Raw genomic sequence first — 23,270 nt, forward strand, 5'->3', positions numbered from 1 at the left:
AGGATAAAAGAGCTATAAGCCTGGGAAGAGAGCGATTTTAAGGAACATATATTTGTTAACAATGGTTTGAATTTTTTAAAAGCCATCAGATAATATAAAAGTTATACATGTTATATATCGTTGTTATCGTAACCACTTGAGGAACCTGCATAACAAGTCAGTTTTACCATAGGGTGAACAGAGTAAATGCAAAACTCCCCGAAATCAAAACAAATTTGTTTTTATTTTTAATTTGACAGCGCAAATGATTTTTTTCCGGTTTTGCAGCATATTTTATGGAAAAATATTGCCTGTCATTGCAAAGTACAATTGGTTTCGCAAAAAATAAGGGCTCATAAGTCTCTAGGTGACAAAATGCAAGCGCTATGGACTTTTAACCCTTTAAGGACAGAGCAAATTTCGATTTTTGCGTTTTCCGTTTTTCCTCCTTGTGCATAAAAGGCCATAGCAGTTGCATTTTTCCACCTAGAGACCCACATGAGCCCTTATTTTTTGCGTCACTAATTGTACTTTGCAATTACAGGCTGAATTTTTGCATAAAGTACACTGCGAAACCAGAAAAAATTCAAAGTGTGGTGAAATTGAAAAAAAAAAAACGCATTTTGTTTATTTGGGGGAAATGTGTTTTTACGCCATTCGCCCTGGGGTAAAACTGACTTGTTATATATGTTCCTCAAGTCGTTACGATTAAAACGATATGTAACATGTATAACTTATATTGTATCTGATGGCCTGTAAAAAATTTAAACCATTGTCAACAAATATACGACACTTAAAACCGCTCCATTCCCAGGCTTATAGCGTTTTTATCCTTTGGTCTATGGGGCTGTGTCAGGTGTCATTTTTTGCGCCATGATGTGTTCTTTCTATCGGTACCTTGATTGCGCATATACGACTTTTTGATCGCTTTTTATTACAATTTTTCTGGATTTGATGCGACCAAAAATGCGCAATTTTGCACTTTGGGATTTTTTTGCGCTGACGCCATTTACCGTGCGAGATCAGGAATGTGATTAATTAATAGTTCGGGCGATTACGCACGCGGCGATAGCAAACATGTTTATTTATTTATTTACTTTTATTTATAACATGGAAAAAGGGGGGTGATTCAGACTTTTATTAGGGGAGGAGGCTTTTTACTATTAACAACACTTTTTTTTTAACCTTTACACTTATACTAGAAGCCCCCCTGGGGTTAGGGTGATTCCCCCCTGGGGGACTTCTAGTATAAGTGCTTTGATCTCTCATTGAGATCTCTGCAGCATAGATATGCTGCAGAGATCCATGAGATAGGCACTCGTTTACTTCCGGCTGCTGCAGCCGGAAGTAAATGAGTGCCGAGCCGGGGACGGCGCCATCTTGGAGCGGTCCCCGGCCGGCTTCATTTACGGAGATCGCTCCTCCGGGATAACATCCCGGAGGAGCGATCTCCCCACTAGACACCAGGGATGACGGATGACGTCCGGTAATCGGATGCAGCTGTCATGTTTGACAGCTGCATCTGATTACTGTATTAGCGGGCACGGCGATCGGACCGTGCCCGCTAATACCTACGGTCCCGGGCTACACGCGGCACCGGCGCGGTTCAGAGCGGGGCCGCCGCTCTGAACTCCCTTACCGGCATCAGGGCGTAAATTTACGCCCGATGTCGTTAAGGGGTTAAACATAAAATGGAAAAAGCAAAAGCGCAAAAACGAAAATTGGCTTTGACCTTAAGGGGTTAAAAATCTCAAATCTTATCAGCTGCTGTATGTCCTGCAGGAAGTGGTGTTTTCTTTCTAGTCTGACACAGCGCTCTCTGCTGCCACCTCTGTCCATGTCAGGAACTGTCCAGAGCAGGAGAGGTTTTCTATGGGGATTTGCTGCTGCTCTGGACAGTTCCTGTTTGGGACAGAGGTGGCAGCAGAGAGCACTGTGTCAGACTGAGATGAAAACAACATCTCCTGCAGCACATACAGCAGCTGATAATTACTGGAAGACTTGGAAGAGATTTTTAAGTAGAAGTAAATTACAAATCTGTATAACTTTCTGAAATCAGTTCATTTGAAAGAAAAAGATTTTTGCTGGAGTACCCCTTAACGACCATGGGCGTACATTTACGCCTTGCTGCCTTTGTCTTAATGCAGAAGGGCGTAAATGTACGTCCTGCCGGGGTCCCAGGCTCATAGCAGTGATCAGTGTGTTCAATCTAATGTATTAATGTAGAAGTCCCCTAAGGGGACTTAAAAAGTAAAAATAAAAAATAAAAAAAGTTTTTAAAAAAAATGTCCCAAAGCCCCTTCCCCCAAAAAAGTGAAACTCACCCCTCCTTCCCATTTTATACATAAAACACATAAAAACAATAAAGTTAATTAACATATAATATACGGTAGCTTGCATAATAGTCTGATCTTTTAAAATAAAACAATACTATTCCCGCGCGGTGAACGGCATGAACAAAAAGCGGTAAAAAAAAAAAATGCAGGGATTGCTTTTTTAAAATGACATTTTATGTATAAGAAAAAATAAAAAGCAATCAATACGTCTGATCTAGAAAAAAATATGTTACTAATAGAGATGAGTGAACCGTGTTCGAGTCGATCCGAACCCGATCGTTCGGCATTTGATTAGCTGGGGCTGCTGAACTTGGATAAAGCTCTAAGGTTGTCTGGAAAACATGGATACAGCCAATGACTATATCCATGATTTCCACAAAGCCTTAGGGCTTTATCCAACTTCAGCAGCCACCGCTAATCAAATGCCGAAAGTTCGGGTTCGGATCGACTCGAGCATGCTCCAGGTTCGCTCATCTCTAGTTACTAATGAAAACTAGAGATCATGGCGCAAAAAATGACAACCCATATGATCCTGTAGGTGAAAAATAAAAGCGCTATAGGAGTCACAATAGGGCCATTTTAAATATACCTATTTACAAATAATAATATTTACTGCTAATAAAAATAGTAAAACGTTAGAAAACCTAGTAAACACGCATATCGCTGTGTTCAGACTGACCTATAGAATAAAGAAAAAATACCAGTTTTACCATAAAGAGCATAATGTAAACACGGAACCCCCTCCCCCCCAGGAATCAGATTCCACCTTTCATTTTCCAAAGAGTCTGTGAGGAATGAGAGGTGGAATCTGATTGGTTGCTAGGGGCAACTGAGCCAGTCTCACTTTACACCATGTTTGATAAGTCTCCCCTAAAGACTGTGTTGGAAAAATCATCCAGATTCGTTATGAGATCCACCTTACGTGCGATATGAGAAGTGTGTGGGAAAAGACAGAAAAACACATAAAACTGATAAAAAAAAAGATTTATTCATCTGCATGCCTACAGGATATTACAAACGTCTGTGCATTTATTCATTAGGATGCGGCAAAAAGCCGCAGGAACTTGTAGTGAACACATTTAAAGCGACCCAACGTTTCCTCCTCAATTACAGCAAAATATACAAGCTTCTCAATAAGACACTTGACTAGAGATGAGCGAACTGGGTTCGGGTTCGAGTCGATCTGAACCTGAACGTTCGGTATTTGATTAGCTGGGGCTGCTGAACTTGGATAAAGCCCTAAGGTTGTCTGGAAAACATGGATACAGCCAATGACTATATCCATGATTTCCACATAGTCTTAGGGCTTTATCCAAGTTCAGCAGCCACCGCTAATACTGCTCGAGGTTCGCTCATCTCTACACTTGACTTTTTATAAGGAATCTCAGCCATTCAAGTAAATTCTGGATTCTATTTCTCCTTTGCTATTGAATAATTAAAAAAAAAAATCTAAATTGATTACATGTTCCAGTTTTTCTTTCTTTTTTGCCCTTTTTAAAACCATAGCTTGAAGGCTGAGGCTCTGTTCACACTGCTGTTTGGGTTTCCATTATAGTCTTACGATGAACGCAATGCAGACGGTGATGGACCCATTATAAGGCAAGGGGGCGCTGTTTGTATATGTAGCACAATTGGACATGGCACCGTATTGTAGCCTCAGTTATGAGCAGAAACCACCTTGTACGTGTGAACAAAACCTAATTCTGCTCCAGGAAACTAATACTGGATTATGAGACTTTCCGGATTATCAAACTCTTGTGATCCATTGCTTCAGGTCATGAAGAATATTATGGATTAGGAATGTTGGTAACATAATATGACAATTGTATTTTGACAGTTCTTTAGTAATGACGAGGACTTTTTATTTAAGCATGAAATATCTACATCTCAAAATTTATAATGGCCATGTAAGTAAATCAATGGATAAATTAAAGGAATTGGTCACCTTTTTTTTTCTTTTAAATAAACTAGTGACAGATCTGTAATTCACTTCTATTAAAAAAATCTAAAGTCTTCCAGTACTTATCAGCTACTTTATGTCCTGCAGGATGTGGTATTTGTCCCAGTGTGGAGAGAAGGATAGGTTTTCTATGGGGATTAGCTAGTGCTCTGGACAGTTTCTGACATGGACAGAGGTGGCAGCAGAGAGCACTGTGTCAGACTGGAAAGAATACACGACTTCCTGCAGGACATACAGCAGCTGATAAGTACTTAAAGTGACACTGTCACCTCCTTTGTGCATTCTGACATCTCTACACAGGTGTAAAGGGTAAATTTAGCGGTTTTCATACCTTATTTTATATCATACGTCATGGTGCTTGTTCAAGTAAAAAGTCATTTTTTTTATCAACTGCAGATTGTGTTAAGTGGGCGGGCCTCGCAGCATTAGCGCCACTTAGCCCCGCCCACAACGCCACAGTTGGCCACGCCCCCTCATCGGTCATTGGAACAGATTGGCCGAAAGGTCTAGACTCCACCCCCTTTACGTCGGCCACAATGGGCGTCAAGGGGGCGGGACCAACGGTGCCACACCCACTTAATACAATCTACAGTTGATAAAAGGACACTTTTTGCTTGAACAAACACCATGACGTATGATCTGAAATAAGGTATGAAAAACGCAAAATTTACCCTTTACACCTGTGTAGTGATGTCAGAATGCACAAAGGGGGTGACAGTGTCACTTTAAAGATTTGAGATTTTTTAAATAGAAATAAATTACAAATCTCTTTCGCTTTCTGCGACCAGTTGATCTGAAAGAAAAACTTTTGTGGTGAACAACCCCTTTAAAGGAATTATGTATTTTGTAAGGTTATGCAGAATAAGGTCTTAATTCCAGGCCGGCTTGCAACAGGCTTCCATTTTTAAAAAAGTCTATGTAGAACATTCATCTCTTACTATGTGATATAGGATATTAGGTGTCCCAATAGCTGGAGTAAGCCATCGTCTTTGTAGTTCTATTGATGTGACATAAACGATTTACAAGGGTATCTGTTGTAAGAACACACCATGCAGTATAAAGTGCCCCGCTAGAGCCAAGTAGTGGCGGATGTGCTCACCTGTAACTGAACAGGATTTCATACTGACATCACTAATAAGTCTTAAAGTGTCCCTGTCCTTTCATATATTTTTTTTTGCAGATATCAATAGTCCAAACGATTTTAAGAAACTTTGTAATTGGGTTTATCAGGCAAATATGCCAGTATCTGCATTCAAAATTACTTTCCCCAGGTCCCCCCCCCTCCTCTCTCATTCACTGCTCAGTATCAGGAAATTCTGACTCTTTTACATCAGTCAGACCCTGTGTAACCTATGGAGAGGGGAGGGGGAGGAGGGAGATTAGTCGGCAGCAGAGAACAAAGATTACACAGCGGTAACTGTGTGAAAGCCGGTATTCAGAGGTCAATGCTGACTTCAGAGGAGATAGCGGCGGTGATGTGGCTGTAAATTAACTCTTTGTTGTCCTGTTTTGGTTCCTCATCTCCCTCCACCCCTCCCCTCTTCATAGAGAACCATGAAGACAGGGGGGAGAGCTTCAAACTGCTTTTTCATGATAAAAATGCATTTTCCGGCTAATAAACCCAATTACAAAGTTTCTTAAAATCGCCTGTACTATTGATATCTGCAAAAAATGTAAACGACAGTGACACTTTAAAGTGTCGTATAGGGAATGTACGAGAGGTAAGGTGAGCCGTCGTAACTCATGAGGATCCAGTCACTTGCGATTATACAGCTTTTGCTCAGCTCCACTTTATCACATAAGCAATCACATTTACAGTTATACAGTGCCGCCAACAAAACCAACAGGAAAGAAGAGACAATCTGGAATCCGGGAATTCAATGGCTCTAGGAGACAAAGTGCAAAACGACTGCTGAAGTATCAAGTTCTTAAATAGTGCATATCAGTTATCAGTGAGCTCTGACCAGTGTGAAGCAGCCTGACTACTTACCCTCCTAATGTCGATCATTAGGACGTTGCTGCAGAAGAGAAACAAAGGAAAATTGCACTTTGTAGAATAAAAAAAGCTCTCAAAAACTCTGTACATTCTATGAAACCCATGAGGAATGAGTGAAAGCTTTCTTTACGTGGTAATCACATTCCTTGGTCTTTCCTATCTGTCCTCCTGCCCGGCAGAAGGTTCAGTCACTGGGTTCACAAACCCTGCGTATTCAGAGTTACCGTTATCATCCATCTCCGCGCTGACAAAATCGTTCTCCCACTCCAGCCCGTTGGAGTCGTCGGAGGCAGAGGCGGTGTGGCTTCCGGGTTTCTTGCCGCTGGATTTTAAAGCTGCTCGAAGGATGTCCTCTTCTGTTTTTGAGCGCTCTCTCATTGGAACCAAGCGGTTTATTCCTAGGTAATGGAATGGTTAAAATAAGGTAATCGTTTAGAAAATTAATATGTTTATTAGTGACCTTGTAGAGGGGCTACAGAGTGGAATCTCCATATTTCCACATGGTACTAAACTGGGTAATCACTACAGAGGAGGATAATATCATATTACAGAGGGATTTGGAGAAGCTGGAGGCTTGGGCGGACAAATGGCAAATGAAGTTTAATGTAGATAAATGTAAAGTTATGAATAATGAGTACAATTATGTGCTAAATAATAAAACACTGGGCAAAACTGCTTCCGAAAAGGGCCTGGGGGTATTGGTGGGCAGTAAACTTAACTTTAGTGATCAGTGCCAGGCAGCAGCTGCCAAGGCTAATAAAATCATAGAATGCATCAAAGAAAGCATAGATGCTAAAGATGAGAACGTAGTTTTGCCTCTTTATAAATCACTGGTCAGACCACATATGGAATACTGTGTACAGTTTTGGGCACCGGTATATAAGGGCAAAGCTGAACTGGAGCGGGTACAGAGGAGGGCAACAAAGGTCATTAAAGGGGTTATCCAGCGTGGGAGCACTTTTTTTTTGGGGGGGGGGGGGAGGAGGTGGCTGAAATAAAAGACGTCCACTCACATTCCCGGTTCCAGCGGCAGGTCACTCATCGCGGCGCTCCGGTCCTCGGCCGCTTCCTGGTGTCTGACGCCACCCGAGACGCTACGTCTCAGGGCCGCTCAGCCACTCAGTAAAGGAGGCGGGATCTGAGCGGACTTCAAACGGATCCCGCCTCCTTCCTTCACTTTTATTTCAGCCGCCTCCTCCCCGGTCCCCCCCAAAAAGTGCCCCCACGCTGGATAACCCCTTTAAAGTAATGGATGGGTTACAGTAACAAGACTTAGGGGGGATCTGATCACAATGTACAAATATAAGAATGGAAATTACAGGGATCTTTCTAGTGATCTTTTTACTCCTGGGCCTGTAACCTTGACAAGGGAGACCTGGATGCTCTTCTTAAAAAATATTGATCCAGGGATTATTCTGATTGCCATTTTGGAGTCACTGTTTTTATTACTGTGAAGGGGCAACTGGCATCTGCCTCATGGGGATGGGGGAGTTGCCTTCCTCTGGATCAACACAGTATGGTTTCCGTAGGTTGAACTTGATAAATTCTTGTCTTTTTTTAACCTTATTAACTATGTTACTGTAACTGCTCTCTTCTCACAATGGCATGTCCCCTTAAGGCATTCAAATGCTGTAATATCTCATGTGGACAGGGCAAAGATGACCAAGGCACATGTGGGAGAGATCAGTGCAGAAAAGGAACGAGCTAGGTTTATAACCCACTTACTGCAAACAAGGTCTACAACCTCCAGAAAACAACAGAGATTGTGGGGGACTGGGAGGGATCTCTTATATAATTGTATAAAACTGACCATGCAGAAACAGAATGTTTGATAAAACCAGATTATCTAGTCGCTCCTTGGTTGTGGGACCATTACCTTCTTCATCCTCCCACTCAAGGTCAAGGGATGTGTTGTCATCATTCCCGCTTGTAGACTTTGTCCTGGTTGTAAGATCACAGCTGCTCTCAGTGTTAGGAGTTAAAAGGTTTGCGTCTGATGATAACCCTATTTGATAGAAACAATGTGTAAATAGGCCTACTAACAGAATACACATTGACATGTTGTACACTGATATATAATGTTTTACTATTTGCCAAGGTTTGTTTTCTTGATATCATGGATGACATTCACATAAAAAAAGAAAGGGGGGGGAGGCGCGCGGTTGGGATTACGTCAACCAATCCTGCTCAGATCAACATCAATAAATCAACCTAAGTGATCTGCACTTTTTGCTATGGTATTTTCACTGGATATGTGTGTCTTTCATAGGTGTGTTTTTTTTTTTACTCCATTAATATTATTTGTACTTAATGGTGGCATTGCATTATGTCTATTACAGTACTTTACTGTAGGATTAGGTAGTTGAAGATTTTTCTTTGGGCAGGTATTGTATATTTTAGTGGCTGTCTTTGTATACTCTATACTGTTTTTGTGTTTTCTGGTTAAATTTTTGTGTACCTGTTTATCAGGTTTTTAAATTCTTTTATGTGTGTTAGGTTAGGTGTCTTTATGTTTCAATAAAGTATTGTAGTCTGATTTTTTTTTTTTATCTAACTGGGTAAACACATTGGGGGAGATTTATCAAACATGGTGTAAAGTGAGACTGGCTCAGTTGCCCCTAGCAACCAATCAGATTCCACCTTTCTGTCTGTGAGGAATGAAAGGTGGAATCTGATTGGTTGCTAGGGGCAACTGAGCCAGTTTCACTTTACACCATGTTTGATAAATCTCCCCCTATGTGTCTCTTTTCTCTTGTTTATCTATTTGATGGATGATATCCACATTACACTTATTACAAGACTGCTGCAAACGCCAAGAATGTGGAAAACGCTCAACACTCTTTGAACCATTTCACACTTTCTGTAGCCAAGAATCTAAGGGCCCTATTATACGGAGCGATAATCGGCTGAATCAGTCCGACTCAACCGATTATGTAATAGAGACAATGATCACTGGCTGATCATGTCTTTAGGTCCGGACCTAAAATAATCAGCCACAGACCATGCATCACTACATGCGATAGCGATGTGTGGACAACGGCTAACAATGGAATAAACTGGCATACATTACTTCTCCACGCTCCTGTTCTTCTCTTGCCTTCTGCTTTCACTCCCGTCTCCACGGCTGCAGCTTCAGAGCGGCCTGTCTAAGCTGACAGGCCGATCAGCCAATCACTTGCCACAGCGGTCCCAGTCGGTGATTGGCTGAGCGGCCTGTCAAAGCGTCCACTAAGAAGCTGCAGCCACAGCACCGAGAGTGAAAGGAGAGGGCAGGAGAAGACCGGAAGTGTGGAGAGGTAAGAGAGGTAATGTTTAACAGTTTAGGGCAAGGGCTGCATGGACATTGCTAACGATGTCTGTGCAGCCTTTGCTAAACGATCACTGAGCCGTGTAATAGGGTCAGTAAACAAGCACTGATCTACCAGATCGGCACTCATTTACATTATTGATCGGGCCGCCATCAGCTCATCTAAAAGAATGCTAAGTTACAACCTGTATTAGGGTACATTCACACTTGTCATATTTGTTGACAAAATTTTAATGACTGTCCTATTCATCTGAATAGATAAAAAAACCTCTTCACTTTTCGGAGGTGTAAATACTGTATGGAACTGCCATTGGCCATGCTCTTGGCTACTCATACCTATGCACCAAGAGAAAGAGCCTCCTGCTACATCTCCATAGCACCCGTAGGCAGAGCGTGACCCAGTGCTATAGAATTACATTACATTTTACAGTGTTTGGTCTTGGGCTAGCAACAGGTCCTATGGATAGTTATGAGCAGTTTTTAGTGCATTCACATTCAGATGACAGATTCACCTTTGCTATGTCTGGTATTAAAAAATAAATAATAATAATAATAATAATAATAATAATAATAATAAGTAGTACTTACTGCTACTCCTGACCATTTCATACTGGGATTTCACATTGCGTAAATAGGATTCAAAATCTTCTGCTACTGAGCTGATAAAATGAGAGTACAGGTATCAGTATATGAAGGCATTCACTGAAACAAGCGTTACATCAATAAAACCTTGTTATAATTGTGTGCAAGCACTAAGAAGGATTTCTATGTTCTATAAACCAGAACTAATAGGCAACATATATCATTATTGGAAACTTATGGGCAACACTAGACGCCATTTGAGGGCCAGACATTTCATTCAGTATCCCATGATCCCAGTCTCTAGAAAGGAGGTAGGAAACAAGTTATTGTATATAGATGAGGAAGCAGCCAAGTGAGCTCCCCAGTTTCTGTATATATTGCTCACTATAATAAAGGGTGACTGCATTTGAAGCTACCCTGCCGCCACTGGGTTCAGGCAGGGCCTATGTTGAAGAGTTCCGTAAAGCTAGTACTAGTCAAATCCCTCTCCCCGGACCTTCTCTATGACCACTTTTTTCGCACCTGGTTCTACTGGTTCTACCTGGTTCATTACGTGAAAACTGATGAGTATAAGTCTTTATTGCAGTAAATGTTGTTAGAGTGAATAAAGTACTGGCTACCATTCTATTTGAGTTGCACATGTCGTGTTTTTCAAATTTCCCCACATTGTAGCTGTATTCATCTTTTAAAGGAGAAGCCCGGAGAAAATAAGAATTTTCAAGCAGGCAAGGGTGAGCATAATACGCACTAATCACCTTTCCCTGTGCCCCCTAAGTGCTGTGAATATGCAAAAGAAGATCCCGTGGAGCCTCATTGAAGAGTCTCAAAACACAAGACTAGCCAGATATCCCTCCGGGAAGGACCCAGCCAAGGGGCAGCTCCTGTTAGGAAACCACCAAAACCACCATATTAAGTGGCCCTATAAGTCAATGTAATGACAAGGGATAAACCAAGGCTAGGTATCCATCCACATACAGCTGTTTCGGGGTGTTGCCCCTCAACAGTGTGGAGCAGGATTCTGGCTAGGTGGGAGCAATGCCTAGTAGAGCCATAAGAGAAACAGATTGCTGAACTCAGGGAGACCAGCCAAACGACAAAGACTGCCGGCTGCTAGTGAAAGCGCTCAAAGCAGTGGAGTGTTGTCATTTGGCTGGTCTCCCTGAGTTCAGCAATCTGTTCCCCTAAGTGCTGTGTCACAGACTCCAGGACCCCCGTTGGAATTGATCGAAGTTCGAATGTCATCATGACTTGTGGGAAAATGCTGGCCCGCGCTGATGGATTGCACGCTCAACCTACCAGTGACTGGAGCAACATTCGGCCCCAGTCACTGATTGGCTGAGCAGGCAATCCGTCATCTGAGCCAAGTCGTCACTGGGGAAAAAAAAAACTGAGCCCGGCAGGGGTCCCCAAGTGGTGAGACGGTGCTACGGAGGCATGGTTATTATGGTCCTCCCTGCCTGCTTGAATATTTTTATTCCGTCTGGATGTCTTCACACACACCGGATCCGCAGCGGATTTCACGCTGCAGATTCACAGCAAAATCCGCAGCGGATCCAGTGTCAGTGCATCCCTATGAGAATACATACTCCTAGAGGTACTGACATCCTGCTGCGTGTATGTAAATTAACCCCCCCGACGGCTGGAGCACACATCACCTCTTCCCCGCTCCGGCTTGCTTCGCGGGTTCTCGGCAGGACATCCCGCCCAGCCAATCAGTGGCTGCGGCGGGGCAGCGCACTGATTGGCTGCGCGGGATGAGCAGATGCCGGGAACCCTCGAAGCAAGCGGAGTGGGGAGGAGGTGATGTATGCTCCCACCGCCGGGGGGTTAACTTACATACACAAAGCGGGATGTCAATACCACTAGGAGTATATAGATTCTCATAGGGATGCACTGACACTGGATCCGCAGCGAATTTAGCTGTGGATCCACAGCGCGAAATCCACTGTGGATCTGGAGTGTGTGAAGGCACCTTAAAATGTAAGAATTTTAATAAAATCTGAATTAAAAAAAAAAAAGAGAGAGGTAAAAAGAGAAACCAGGGACTGCAGGGCAAGCCCCTACAGGATGGATCTGGTGACCACTGTGAAACAACTGATACAAGGTGCAAGACTCCGATACTGTAGGTACTGTGAACAGGCTACAGATTCACAGCAAAACAGACTGTATAAAATTACCTTTCACCATTTTTAGCAGCTTGCGCTTTCTGCCTTATCCACTGCAACCGGTGTTGCTAAAAAGAGAAAATTATACTGTAACAAATGCTGTGACGGCAATCTGCTCATAATAATGTAAACCAGGTTCTGCCTAATGTTTTATAATACACTGATTATTGGTTTCTAAGCTCTCTTATAACAGCCAATTTATTTTATGAGATGCTAAAACCGCCACCATCATATAACATACACCAAATGTCTCACTAATGTGGACAAACCTCTGGCCTCCATCCTGTAAGGGTATCTGCGGAGTTAAATGGTTACCTTGACATTTGGCTAATAAGTCAGCACTGGAGTCAGCCAAAAGTCATTATATCACCGCTGGGCGCTCATCGTCTGTATAGATCTATCAGGTCCCCTAGTATCAGACTGAATGTATAAATACATCAGCAAGTGTCACACATTACTGCATGAGCCAAATTGTACAAAGTGTTCTCTTTATGTACTGTGCTTGCCAAAAGTTTAAATAGTGGACAGGGTTTACTGGGTGGGGTTTGGTCTAAACCCTTGGGCTATGCTCACATGCAGAAAAACATGTGGAATGGGCTCCCATTGTTTTGTGTGTGAATAAACAGCACAGTTCACACTATGGATTGCAGCACATTTTTATTTACACCCACTTAAAAAAAAAAAAATATGTTACTTATTCCAAGTGTATAGTTCGTGACTGCCCATTGAAAATGGAGGACACAGATTAGCACCACCAAATCCAAAAATGTGGTCCAAAGTGTCACTGCACAAATCGGAGACTTGCCAAAATATTTCCGGGAAAAATACAGCGGGTTATTAAAGGGGTATTCCAAGAAAAATTAACTTGTCCCCTATCCACAGGATCCCCCCTGGCGATCTCTGTATAGGTCCCCAGCTTGTGTTATGAATAGCGTTACGGCTCTATTCATTCCTTTGGAGGTGCCGAAAAGAACCAAGTACACCAGAAGGGAGCTTACTCGACTTTCTCCGACACCTTCATACAAATGAATAGAGCCACTGGAAAAAGCCAGACGAATACAGCACTTGGTGCTCTCCAGCACCTCCACAGGAATGAATAGAACCACGGGTCACGTGCCATACCTGTGTCTATATTTATAATACAGAAGCCTCAGGCCGATACGGAAACTAGCAGAGGGTACAGAAGTCGGACGTATGCAATCTCTTACTTGTTCCCTATCTTCTGGATAGGGGACAAGTTAATTTTTCTAGGAATACCCCTTAAATATATAAAGGTCAGAGAGCATAGACTTCAGGCCGGTCGATGCTCTATGAAACACCAGTCTTCATAAATCCGCTCCATGGTGTTTTTGAACAAGCTTTTGCTCTTTCTCTATGTTGCGACTCTCCTCCTCACATCAGACCACAGCTTATCAGCTGTGAACCGCAGAGTAGTGATTAAATATGAAGCTGCGTTTAAGGGTAAATTCACACGGGCGGATCCGCCGGGAGTCTCACGCAAGAAACCCACAGCAAATCTGCAATACACGTATTATTCTTATTAATGCGTGAGACTCCCGGCGGATACGCCCATGTGAATTTACCCTAAAGGTGGATTCGGACAAGGCTGAGAATGTTACTGTGTGCACTTCCCAATATTGGAGGTAACTAATCTGTTCCAGTTCTGCCATTGTGTCGCACAAGCTGCTCAACAAAATCAATCAAATATTCAGCGGTAGCGATAACATTAGCTGTAATTGGGGTTCCCATCCCCTCACCTCCAAAATCTTTTTCTGCTTGGCTGCCCTGGCAGCTTCACGCCGTGCAGCATATATAGCCTCTTCTTCTAGTCTTAACTTCTCCTCCTGTAAGGCTAACTGCATATGAACAAAATAATAAGGGTTAACAAAATCAGAACCTGTCTAGCTGCCCTGTCTATGGAAACAGAACCAAGCTGAAAATAAAGACATGCAAACAAAAAGAGGAAAGGAGTATACCTACATCCAATAAGACATGCATCAATATCAAGCAGAAAGAACCTCTGTGGAGCTCCACCTTTTATTAACATTGGATCCTGACCCAACAAAGTTAAAATCCAGCATCATCATAAGTATAAGTTCACACACGGTAAAATAATAGCAAAATGTGAGCGAAAATAAAACAATGTGTGAACAGATAGATAAAAAAAAAAGAAGAAGCAGATTGTAAATAATGAGCATGTTCATTACTTACAGTACAGCCATTAATCTATACAGTGTGTGCACTGCCGTTCAATTTTCCATTGACTTAAATGGAGCACATAATTCTATTGAAAATACTGCCGAATTTTAAAGCGTAACTGTCATTTCAGGGTCTTTTTTTTTTTTTTTTTAAACATCAAAAATCAACAGTTCAAGCGATTTTAAGAAACTTTGTAATAGGTTTTATAAACCAAAAGAGTTTCCTTATGGACTAAAAAAGCAATCTCCCAGCCTCCCCCCTCACTTCAGAAGCTGCAGGATTTCTGTCTCCATTATGTGGCTATGGAGAGGGGAGGGGCTGTTAGGAGTGACTGAGCACGGAGCAGTCTTGCAAAGCACAACACCCTGCAATCTTCTCTCAGTAAGTTCATAGATAAGCACTGACCTTTCTGACCCCAGAATCCAGCGGTTTAGGTGCCCAGAGAGTCTACAAACAGCTGACCTTCATGTCACCTCTTCCTGCTCCCTCATCTCCCTCAGCCCCTCCCCCCTCCATAAGGATAGAATGGAGAGAGCAGAGCCCGTCTTCACTGGCTTCTCTGTAATGAAGACGTGTTTGCCTGATAATGCACAGATAAGAAGTCAGGGGGGGAGGCTGGGAGATTGCTTCTTAAGTACAGAAGGAGGCTTTTTTGGCTGATAAAACCTATTACAGAGTTTCTTAAAATCGCCTATACTACTGATTTCTGCAATGAGAAAAAATATGACAGTTACGCTTTAACTTCAAAATTACGGCCGTATTTTACAGCGTGTGAATACAGCCATATAACGTTGTTGTTATTGTCATATGTTGTCACTTCTATATGCCGCTACAGGATGCCGGACTAGATGCTACTGTTGCCATATTGCGCAAATCACATGGACTGTAAAGTGGACGCATTTCTGGAAAGAAACCATGATTAAGGACCCATTTGGGTGTGAAATGCATCTCTGTTGTACAGAAATTTGAATAAAGCATTGGATATTCCTAGAGTTGGAGAGAATCTCTTCTGTCTTCCTTATCGCTATTACCCCTGGAGGCCAGGGGCATCTCATACATGATCTATGTGAAGGCAATACAGCCGGGAGACATCTGAGTGCTTATCACAAATCTTGTCTTTGTGAATACAATACCAAGCCGTGTCTGTGAGTGTGCGATGGACTGGAACTTTCTGTGTTTGGTCTCTTTTTTCTTGAACAGAGAAAGGACCAAATATTCGTATGAAGGGGGAGCATGGGCCGGAGTTTGACAGGGAGGGAGACACCTAATGGCCATATGTATAATGTTTAAACATAGAAAATATGTGTGTGTGTGTGTGTGTGTGTGTGTGTGTGTGTGTGTGGGGGGGGGGGGGGGGGGGGGGGGGGGGGGGGGGGGTTGAAAGAGTATTGTAGCTAAAGCTTTGGCTGTCCAGGCATGATGGGAGTTGTAGTTTTGCAACAGCTGGAGCTCCAAGGTTCCCTACCCCTGCCCTATAATATATCATACAAAATAGGATAGATAAATTAGGATAACCAGTTTGAGGCTCTGTACACACAATGTGCAATTTATTAAAAGGACAGGCGTGGTTTTCCATTAAAACAACGGCCATTCTTTTCATACTGCAATGATATGCATTGAAGTTAGTGCCACAACAGACGTTGTTTTCACGCAATGCATTGAACAACGGGCGTTGTTTGGCACTCAAAACAACGGCAGTTATTCAATACAATGGGTGAAAACAACGTCCATTGTTGCCTTGACTTTTATGCATATCACTGCAGTATGAAAAGAACGGCTGTTGTTTTAATTCAACGGCTGTACATTGTGTGAACATTGCCGGAAGCTATAAAATTCTTTCACTCTATTAATTTAAAAAAAATAAATAAATAAGGTAAGTAATATGTATATTTAAAGACCTCCACTATCTTCTATTTGACTAAATATAGTCCACATTGACCCAACTTCTTTTCAGAACTTATATTATCTAATGCCCTCTAGATGGCGCTGTGTCTATAGAATCAACTGTATTCTATCATCAGGGGAGATTCATGAAACGGTCCAATAAAAAAACTAAACAAATAAAAATCAATGACTGGCCATCTTTCCTTCTGTATTGTTTCTCATTTAGGTTATGTTCACATAGGGCAGATACAATGGCGATTTTCCAACTATTTGATGCACTGTTGTGATTTTGCTGCAGACTTTTAGTGTGAAACACTGCAGTAAATCTTCTGTGCATCTGCCCTATGTGACCGTACCCCGGGACAGTTTGCAGAAATCTTCCCCACAATTGACACTCAAGAGGGTTTAAAACTACAAGGAAATCCATGTAGAAATTAGATTATAAAGGAGTATTCTAGAGTGGTTACAGCGGGGTGACAGCCAGAGAAGGCGACTCTTCCCCAGATACCTGTGACGCAAGTGTAGTCCTTGAAAATACAAAGCCATGACTGCACCCACCGCGTTTCGGCATACATTCTGACCATGTCCATTACCTCGTCTTGTATCTTGACATCCTCTGCTTTCTGTCGCTCAGTAATGGAGTTGTAGTGTCTTTCCTTTAGGTCACATATTTCTTCCTCACTTAAGGGTCTGTTAAGAAAGAACAAATAGTATCTTAAGGTTTTTCCATCCAGTCGCTCAGGCTGGGTTCACACTACATTTTTTTTAGTTTATTTTACTAAATTTTGATCCATTGATTAAGAAACTTTGTTATTGGGTTTATTAGGCAAATATGCCATTATCTGCATTCAAAAAGACTTTTCCCAGGTCCCCCCCCCCTCCTCTCTCTCATTTACTGCTCATTATCAGGAAATCTCGACTCTTTTACATCAGTCAGGCCCTGTGTAACCTATGGAGAGGGGAGGAGGGAGATTAGTTGCCAGCAGAGAGCAGAGAACAAAGGATTACACAGCGGGACCTGTGTGAAAGCCAGTATTCAGAGGTCAGAGAGGTCAGTGCTGACTTCAGAGGAGATAACCCACTGATGTAGCTGTAAATTTACACTTTGTTGTCCTGTTTCGGTGTCTCATCTCCCTCCACCCCTCCCCTCTCCATGAGAGAGCCATGAAGACAGGGGCGAGAACTTCCAACTCCTTTTTTTCTGATAAAAATGCATTTTTCGGCTAATAAACACAATTACAAGGTTTCTTAAAATTGCCTGTACTATTGATTTCTGCAAAAAAAAAAATGTAAACGACAGTGACACTAACACCTATAGCTCCATTCTTATAGATCACAGTGGTTTATCAGATCACTTGCAGAGCTCATAAGACGTCTTCCTGCTGTAATCTGTACTGTGGTGACCACATGTCTGATGTCAGTATACTATACATTACAGTACTGTTGTTTTGAGACACTGTTGTTTCCCACTGACTTCAAGGGGCAAAGTGGACGTACGGCTTGCTGCACTGTAACTGCAGGAGTAGTAATATGTTAATATAATTATAGTGGACTCTACGAGCAGTCTTTAGAATTATAATGGAAGCCTATGGAACTTCTTGCCAGAAGTTCCTCCATTATAATTCAGTAGACTGCAGTTATAGCAAAGATGAAGGGGCAAACGAGCGCTGCTGAGCACTTCTGCCCAGTGGCGGATTATAATGTGGGAGCGGTTTGGGCGGCCGCCCGGGGCCCGGGGCTCCGGGGGGGCCCACGCCGCGCCACCCACATTATAATCCGCCACTGTACTGTCCCCCGGCTGATGCGCGGCTGCCGGGGGTGTCCCGTCCTATCCCCGGCAGCGCGCGCATCAGAGAGCTCAGAGAGTTCTCTGATGCGCCCGCTGCGGGGATAGGACGGGACACCCCCGTCAGCCGCACATCAGCCGGAGGCTGCAGGAGAGAGGCTCGACGGGGGAACGGACGGCAGGTGAGTTGTGTTGTTTTTTGGGGGGGTTTTGTGTTATCTGCTGGGGGGGGGGGGGGAGGGACCAGCTATAAGGGGGGGGGGGGGGAAGGAGGACCAGCTATAAGGGGGGGGGGGGAAAGGGGGACAAGCTATAAGGGGGGGGGGGGGGAAGGAGGACCAGCTATAAGGGGGGGGGGGGGGGGGAAGCCATAAGGGGGGAAAGGGGGACCAGCTATAAGGGGGGGGGGACCAGCTATAAGGGGGGGAAAGGAGGACCAGCTATAAGGGGGGGAAAGGAGGACCAGCTATAAGGGGGGGAAAGGAGGACCAGCTATAAGGGGGGGGGGAGGAGGACCAGCTATAAGGGGGGGGGGAAGCCATAAGGGGGGAAAGGGGGACCAGCTATAAGGGGGGAAAGGGGGACCAGCTATAAGGGGGAAAGGGGGACCAGCTATAAGGGGGAAAGGGGGACCAGCTATAAGGGGGAAAGGGGGACCAGCTATAAGGGGGAAAGGGGGACCAGCTATAAGGGGGAAAGGGGGACCAGCTATAAGGGGGAAAGGGGGACCAGCTATAAGGGGGAAAGGGGGACCAGCTATAAGGGGGGGTAAGGGGGACCAGCTATAAGGGGGGGAAAGGGGGACCATTATAAGGGGTGGGGAGAGGGGGGACCATCTATAAGGGGGGGGGAGGGGGGACCACCTATAAGGGGGGGGAGGGTGACTAGCTATAAGGGGGGGAGGGTGACTAGCTATAAGGGGGGGACGAGGGGGACCATCTATAAGGGAGGGGGACCATATATAAAGGGGGGAAGAGGGGGACCATCTATAAGGGGGGAAGAGGGGGACCCTTTCCTATAGGATTAGCACCCTCCTCTCCTGACATCCTCTGTGCTGCTGTGACCTCCCCTATAAGATCAGCCCCCTCCTCTCCTGACATCCTCTGTGCTGCTGGGACGCTGTGACCTCTCCTATAAGATAAACACCCTCCTCTCATCACATCCTCTGTGCTGCTGTGACCTCCCCTATAGGATTAGCACCCTCCTCTCCTGACATCCTCTGTGCAGCAAGGGACCAAACATTATGTTTATTGGGGCCAGCAGGGAGGGGAGGCAGGCAGTGTTTATTGGGGACAGCATTGGCGGGGGCAGTAGTGGATTATAATGTGGGCGGATTGACGGGGGGCTGGGGGGGGAGTTAGGTTGGGTGGACAGCCCGGGGCCCAGGGTATATTTAATCCGCCACTGCTTATGCCCCTTCATTCTAGCAATCGTCGGGGGTCTCAGCACCCGGACCCCCACCGATGCGCACGTCTGACATGTTGCTATGACATGTCAGAATTTTTTACAAATGATAGTTACACTTTAAAGTCCAGTGAAAAGCTAAAAAGCCCTCCCATCTGTCCGTCCTTCAGATTCCCTGTATCTTGTATGTGACCATGGCTGATGTGTAATATACAGCATTCCTAGGTTTTTCAGACCTAATGACATGTACAAAAAAAAAAAAACTAAAGAGGTCAAGGGCAGAAGGGATGTGTGCATGAAGTCAATGCGCTACATGAACTGTTCCTACAAAGTGTCAGAATGAGGACTTCTAGGTGCTGGGACTATGTCATTTTTCTAAGGGTACCTTCACATGTAACGTATCCGCAGGGCGCACATACTGTACCGGGTCCCTGCTCCAGCTCGCATTCGGGGCTCCCGGTGTCTCCCGGACGTTAGCCAATCAGTACACTGCATCGGGGCAGCACACTGATTGGCTGACCGCCATGAGCCTTTGAGGCGAGCCGGGGCGGGGACCCGGTACAGTATGTTCCCGGGCCGTGAGGATTAATGGTGCTGTGTTTAACATACTCGCAGCAGGATGACAATCGCGCTGCGATTATGTCGGCCCATTGAAGTGAATGGGCAAGTATCCACAGCGAGAAATCCGCAGCGGATACGTCACGTGTGAAGCTAAGACTATGTTCACATCTGCATCTTGGCTACTGGGTACTGCAGTGGCCTCAATAGCCTCCGTCCATGTACTGGGCTTAGACAGCCCTGCAGTTCCAGACACAGCCTGTGTCTTCCCTTACTGCTGACACTCAACAAAAGTTGAATGGTAGCTAAAAAAAACTACAAAAAAAACTATATATTTATTTTATTAAAATTTTATTACAAAGTAATATATAGCACTACAAAGTAATATAACTTTATTAAAGCAATGTGAAGTCCTCAGAGTACCCCTTTAATCACTGTTCACATGCTGCAGAATGTTGTAGCTCGGGGATGAGGAACCTTCCACCCTCGAGCTATTGCAAAACTACAATTCCCATCATGCTTGGACAGCCAAAGCTAAAGCTTTGGCTGTCCAGGCATGATGGGAATTGTAGTTTTGCAATAGCTGGAGGGCCGAAGGTTCCCCATCCCCGTTGTAGCTCCTGTTGCACAACAGTGTAAGGTAAGGATCTCCCACACACCACGGTGTTTCTACTTCTTCTAGGCTATCTACACTATGGAGCGCTGTTGTGTCTTTATTCCGCAGTCATGGTTCTCTAGTAATAAGACCCAGTTATTACACGGTCTGGCTAGTGTGGCTACAATAGAAAAAGGGGTCCGGTCCCTGGTCTAGAATAAAGCTGTTCTAAAGTGGAGGTTTACTATAAAGAGAAACCAGCTTTACCTTTGGCTGCTTCCTGGGCTTTCCCCCTGACAAAAAAAAAACAATTCATTACTACAAAGTGCAGTAATACAACAATGTTCCTGTGTAAAACAACTATGCCGTGATACATGAACCAACCCCAGCACTGACCCTCTTCCCGTATCTGGAAACAAATTACAGAAGAGAAGCATATGAAAAGCAACTCACTTTACAGCCAGATGCTGGGCTTTAGCAGAACCTTCTGCTCCTATTCTGCTGCTTATAAACAATCACATTCTGCATTTGTCCTCAAGTAAGAAAGAGACTGGCGGCAAATCTTAAAGTGTCACTGTCATTTAAATTTTTTTTAGCAGAAATCAATAGTACAGGCGATTTTAAGAAACTTTGTAATTGGGTTTATTAGCCGAAAAATGCATTTTTATCATGAAAAAGCAGTTTGAAGCTCTCCCCCCTGTCTTTATTGTTCGCTATGGAGAGGGGAGGGGTTGAGGGAGATGAGGCACCAAAACAGGACAACAAAGATTTAATTTACAGCTACATCACCGGGCTATCTCCTCTGAAGTCAGCACTGACCTTTGACCTCTGAATACCGCCTTTCACACAGCTCCCACTGTGTAATCCTTTGTTGTCTGCTCTCTGCTGGTGACTAATCTCCCTCCTTCCCCCCTCCCCTCTCCATAGAACAGACAGGGCCCGACTGATGCAACGAGACATGATTTCCTGATAAGCAGTGAATGAGAGAGAAGAGGAGAGGAGGGACCTGGGGAAAGGCTTTTTGAATGCAGATAATGGCATATTTGCCTAATGAACCCAATTAAAGTTTCTTAAAAATCGCCTGGACTATTGATTTCTGCAAAAAAAAAAAAACAAAAAAAAAACAGTGACACTTTAATTCAGAATGTCTTTTAATATCTAAAATATCATACTCCATACATTTTCAGTTTATTAACAATCAGCAGGGATGGGAGGGGGAGTGAGGAGGCATACCAGCCTGCAGCACTTCAGGGGCTTAGGAAAGCCTCTTGGACACTTTAGACAGGAGAATAAAACTATTTTTCTATGTTCTGTAAGCATAGATGGAGAGATAAAATGTACAATGTGTCACCTTAACGGAAAGGAAATGTGTCATCGGAAAATGACAGTTTAAATGAAGTTTTTAATAAATATGTTTTTTACTATTTTAATAAAAAGTAACACCAAGAGACAGCAAAGACAATAGCTCATGCCGACAGCACCTCCTCCCTGCAAACGAAGCATTGCATAGGTAAGAGGGCAAGTGCCCTTTTTAAAAAACAAGGTCATTGTGTCTATGTCCATGAGGCTTACAGTAAAGTAGATCACTAAATGCTGTTAAAAACGCCATAGGCAAGACGACATACAAAAAAAATTAGTATCATGAAGGCATTATTCCCCTGTACAGTCATATGGAGGTGAAGAAACTGAGAGGCTAACATCCATAATGTAAGACATTAGGTATAGGGGCCTCTGTAAGCAAATTGAGACAAAGAGATGAAATACTATTGTTAAAGGAAGGCGAATCCTGATTCCCTAGTGTGTATGATAACATACTGTTCTGTCTACTCCTATCCTGAGATGTGTAAGTAGGTCACTTTACGATGTCCCATTTCCCACAATGACTGCCCCGTTTATCAAATGGCGTCTTGTTCCAGCTAACACCAAGCAGATAAATAAGGAAACCTACTCACCTCATCACTTTCTACAAGGTTTTCAAACTGTTAGAAGAAAAAACAAAATGTTGAAATTGAGAAGGTATAATGACATGAAGGGCCCTTTTACATGGGCAGATCATTGGGCAAATGAGCATTCCCAAGAACGTTCACTGCAGACAACTGCTCCATGGAAAAGGACCGGCGATCGGCCGATGAACAAGCAGACTGGTATACTGGCTACGGTACATCAAATGGGTTATGTGCAGCCGACAACTGTGCACTGAATGGGCCGCATGAACAATGCAGCCATCGTCCCTTCAGTCTGTATATAGGAGAAATATTGTGTCTTGTGAAGGCACAGTAAATAAGCGCCAATCTCGGATTTCGGCATTTACTTAATTCGGTCAGTCAGCCTGTGTAACACGTCTTTTAAAGGGGAGTTATCAGGACTCAGGTTTGAAGGATCTAACCTGCCGATAGTCCCCCTACTGCACAAGAGACACAATGTATGTTTCTTACCTTCCTGTATACATCAGAAGTCTACAGGGGAGATTTCTGAAGGCTGCAACATTTCGCCCCTTCTCCCTGGCGTACGCCTGTTGT

General features: G+C 43.7%; 1 protein-coding gene across 1 annotated transcript in view; it reads right to left on the reverse strand.

The window, feature by feature from the left end:
- Positions 1-4,951: 4,951 nt before the first annotated feature.
- The window catches only part of AP1AR (adaptor related protein complex 1 associated regulatory protein), a 28,159-nt gene continuing 9,840 nt past the window's right edge, over positions 4,952-23,270 (reverse strand). Inside the window, exons 3-10 of the mRNA XM_069978503.1 lie at positions 22,704-22,730; positions 21,019-21,044; positions 17,002-17,098; positions 14,083-14,181; positions 12,338-12,393; positions 10,167-10,237; positions 8,148-8,276; positions 4,952-6,669 (exon numbers count right to left, since the gene is read on the reverse strand). Of these exons, the coding sequence (XP_069834604.1) occupies positions 6,428-6,669; positions 8,148-8,276; positions 10,167-10,237; positions 12,338-12,393; positions 14,083-14,181; positions 17,002-17,098; positions 21,019-21,044; positions 22,704-22,730 (747 nt within the window). The 3' untranslated portion in view covers positions 4,952-6,427. The remainder of the gene's footprint in view (positions 6,670-8,147; positions 8,277-10,166; positions 10,238-12,337; positions 12,394-14,082; positions 14,182-17,001; positions 17,099-21,018; positions 21,045-22,703; positions 22,731-23,270) is intronic.

This window comes from Dendropsophus ebraccatus, chromosome 7 (genome assembly GCF_027789765.1).
Source record: "Dendropsophus ebraccatus isolate aDenEbr1 chromosome 7, aDenEbr1.pat, whole genome shotgun sequence".
NCBI classification, from domain to species: domain Eukaryota; kingdom Metazoa; phylum Chordata; class Amphibia; order Anura; family Hylidae; genus Dendropsophus; species Dendropsophus ebraccatus.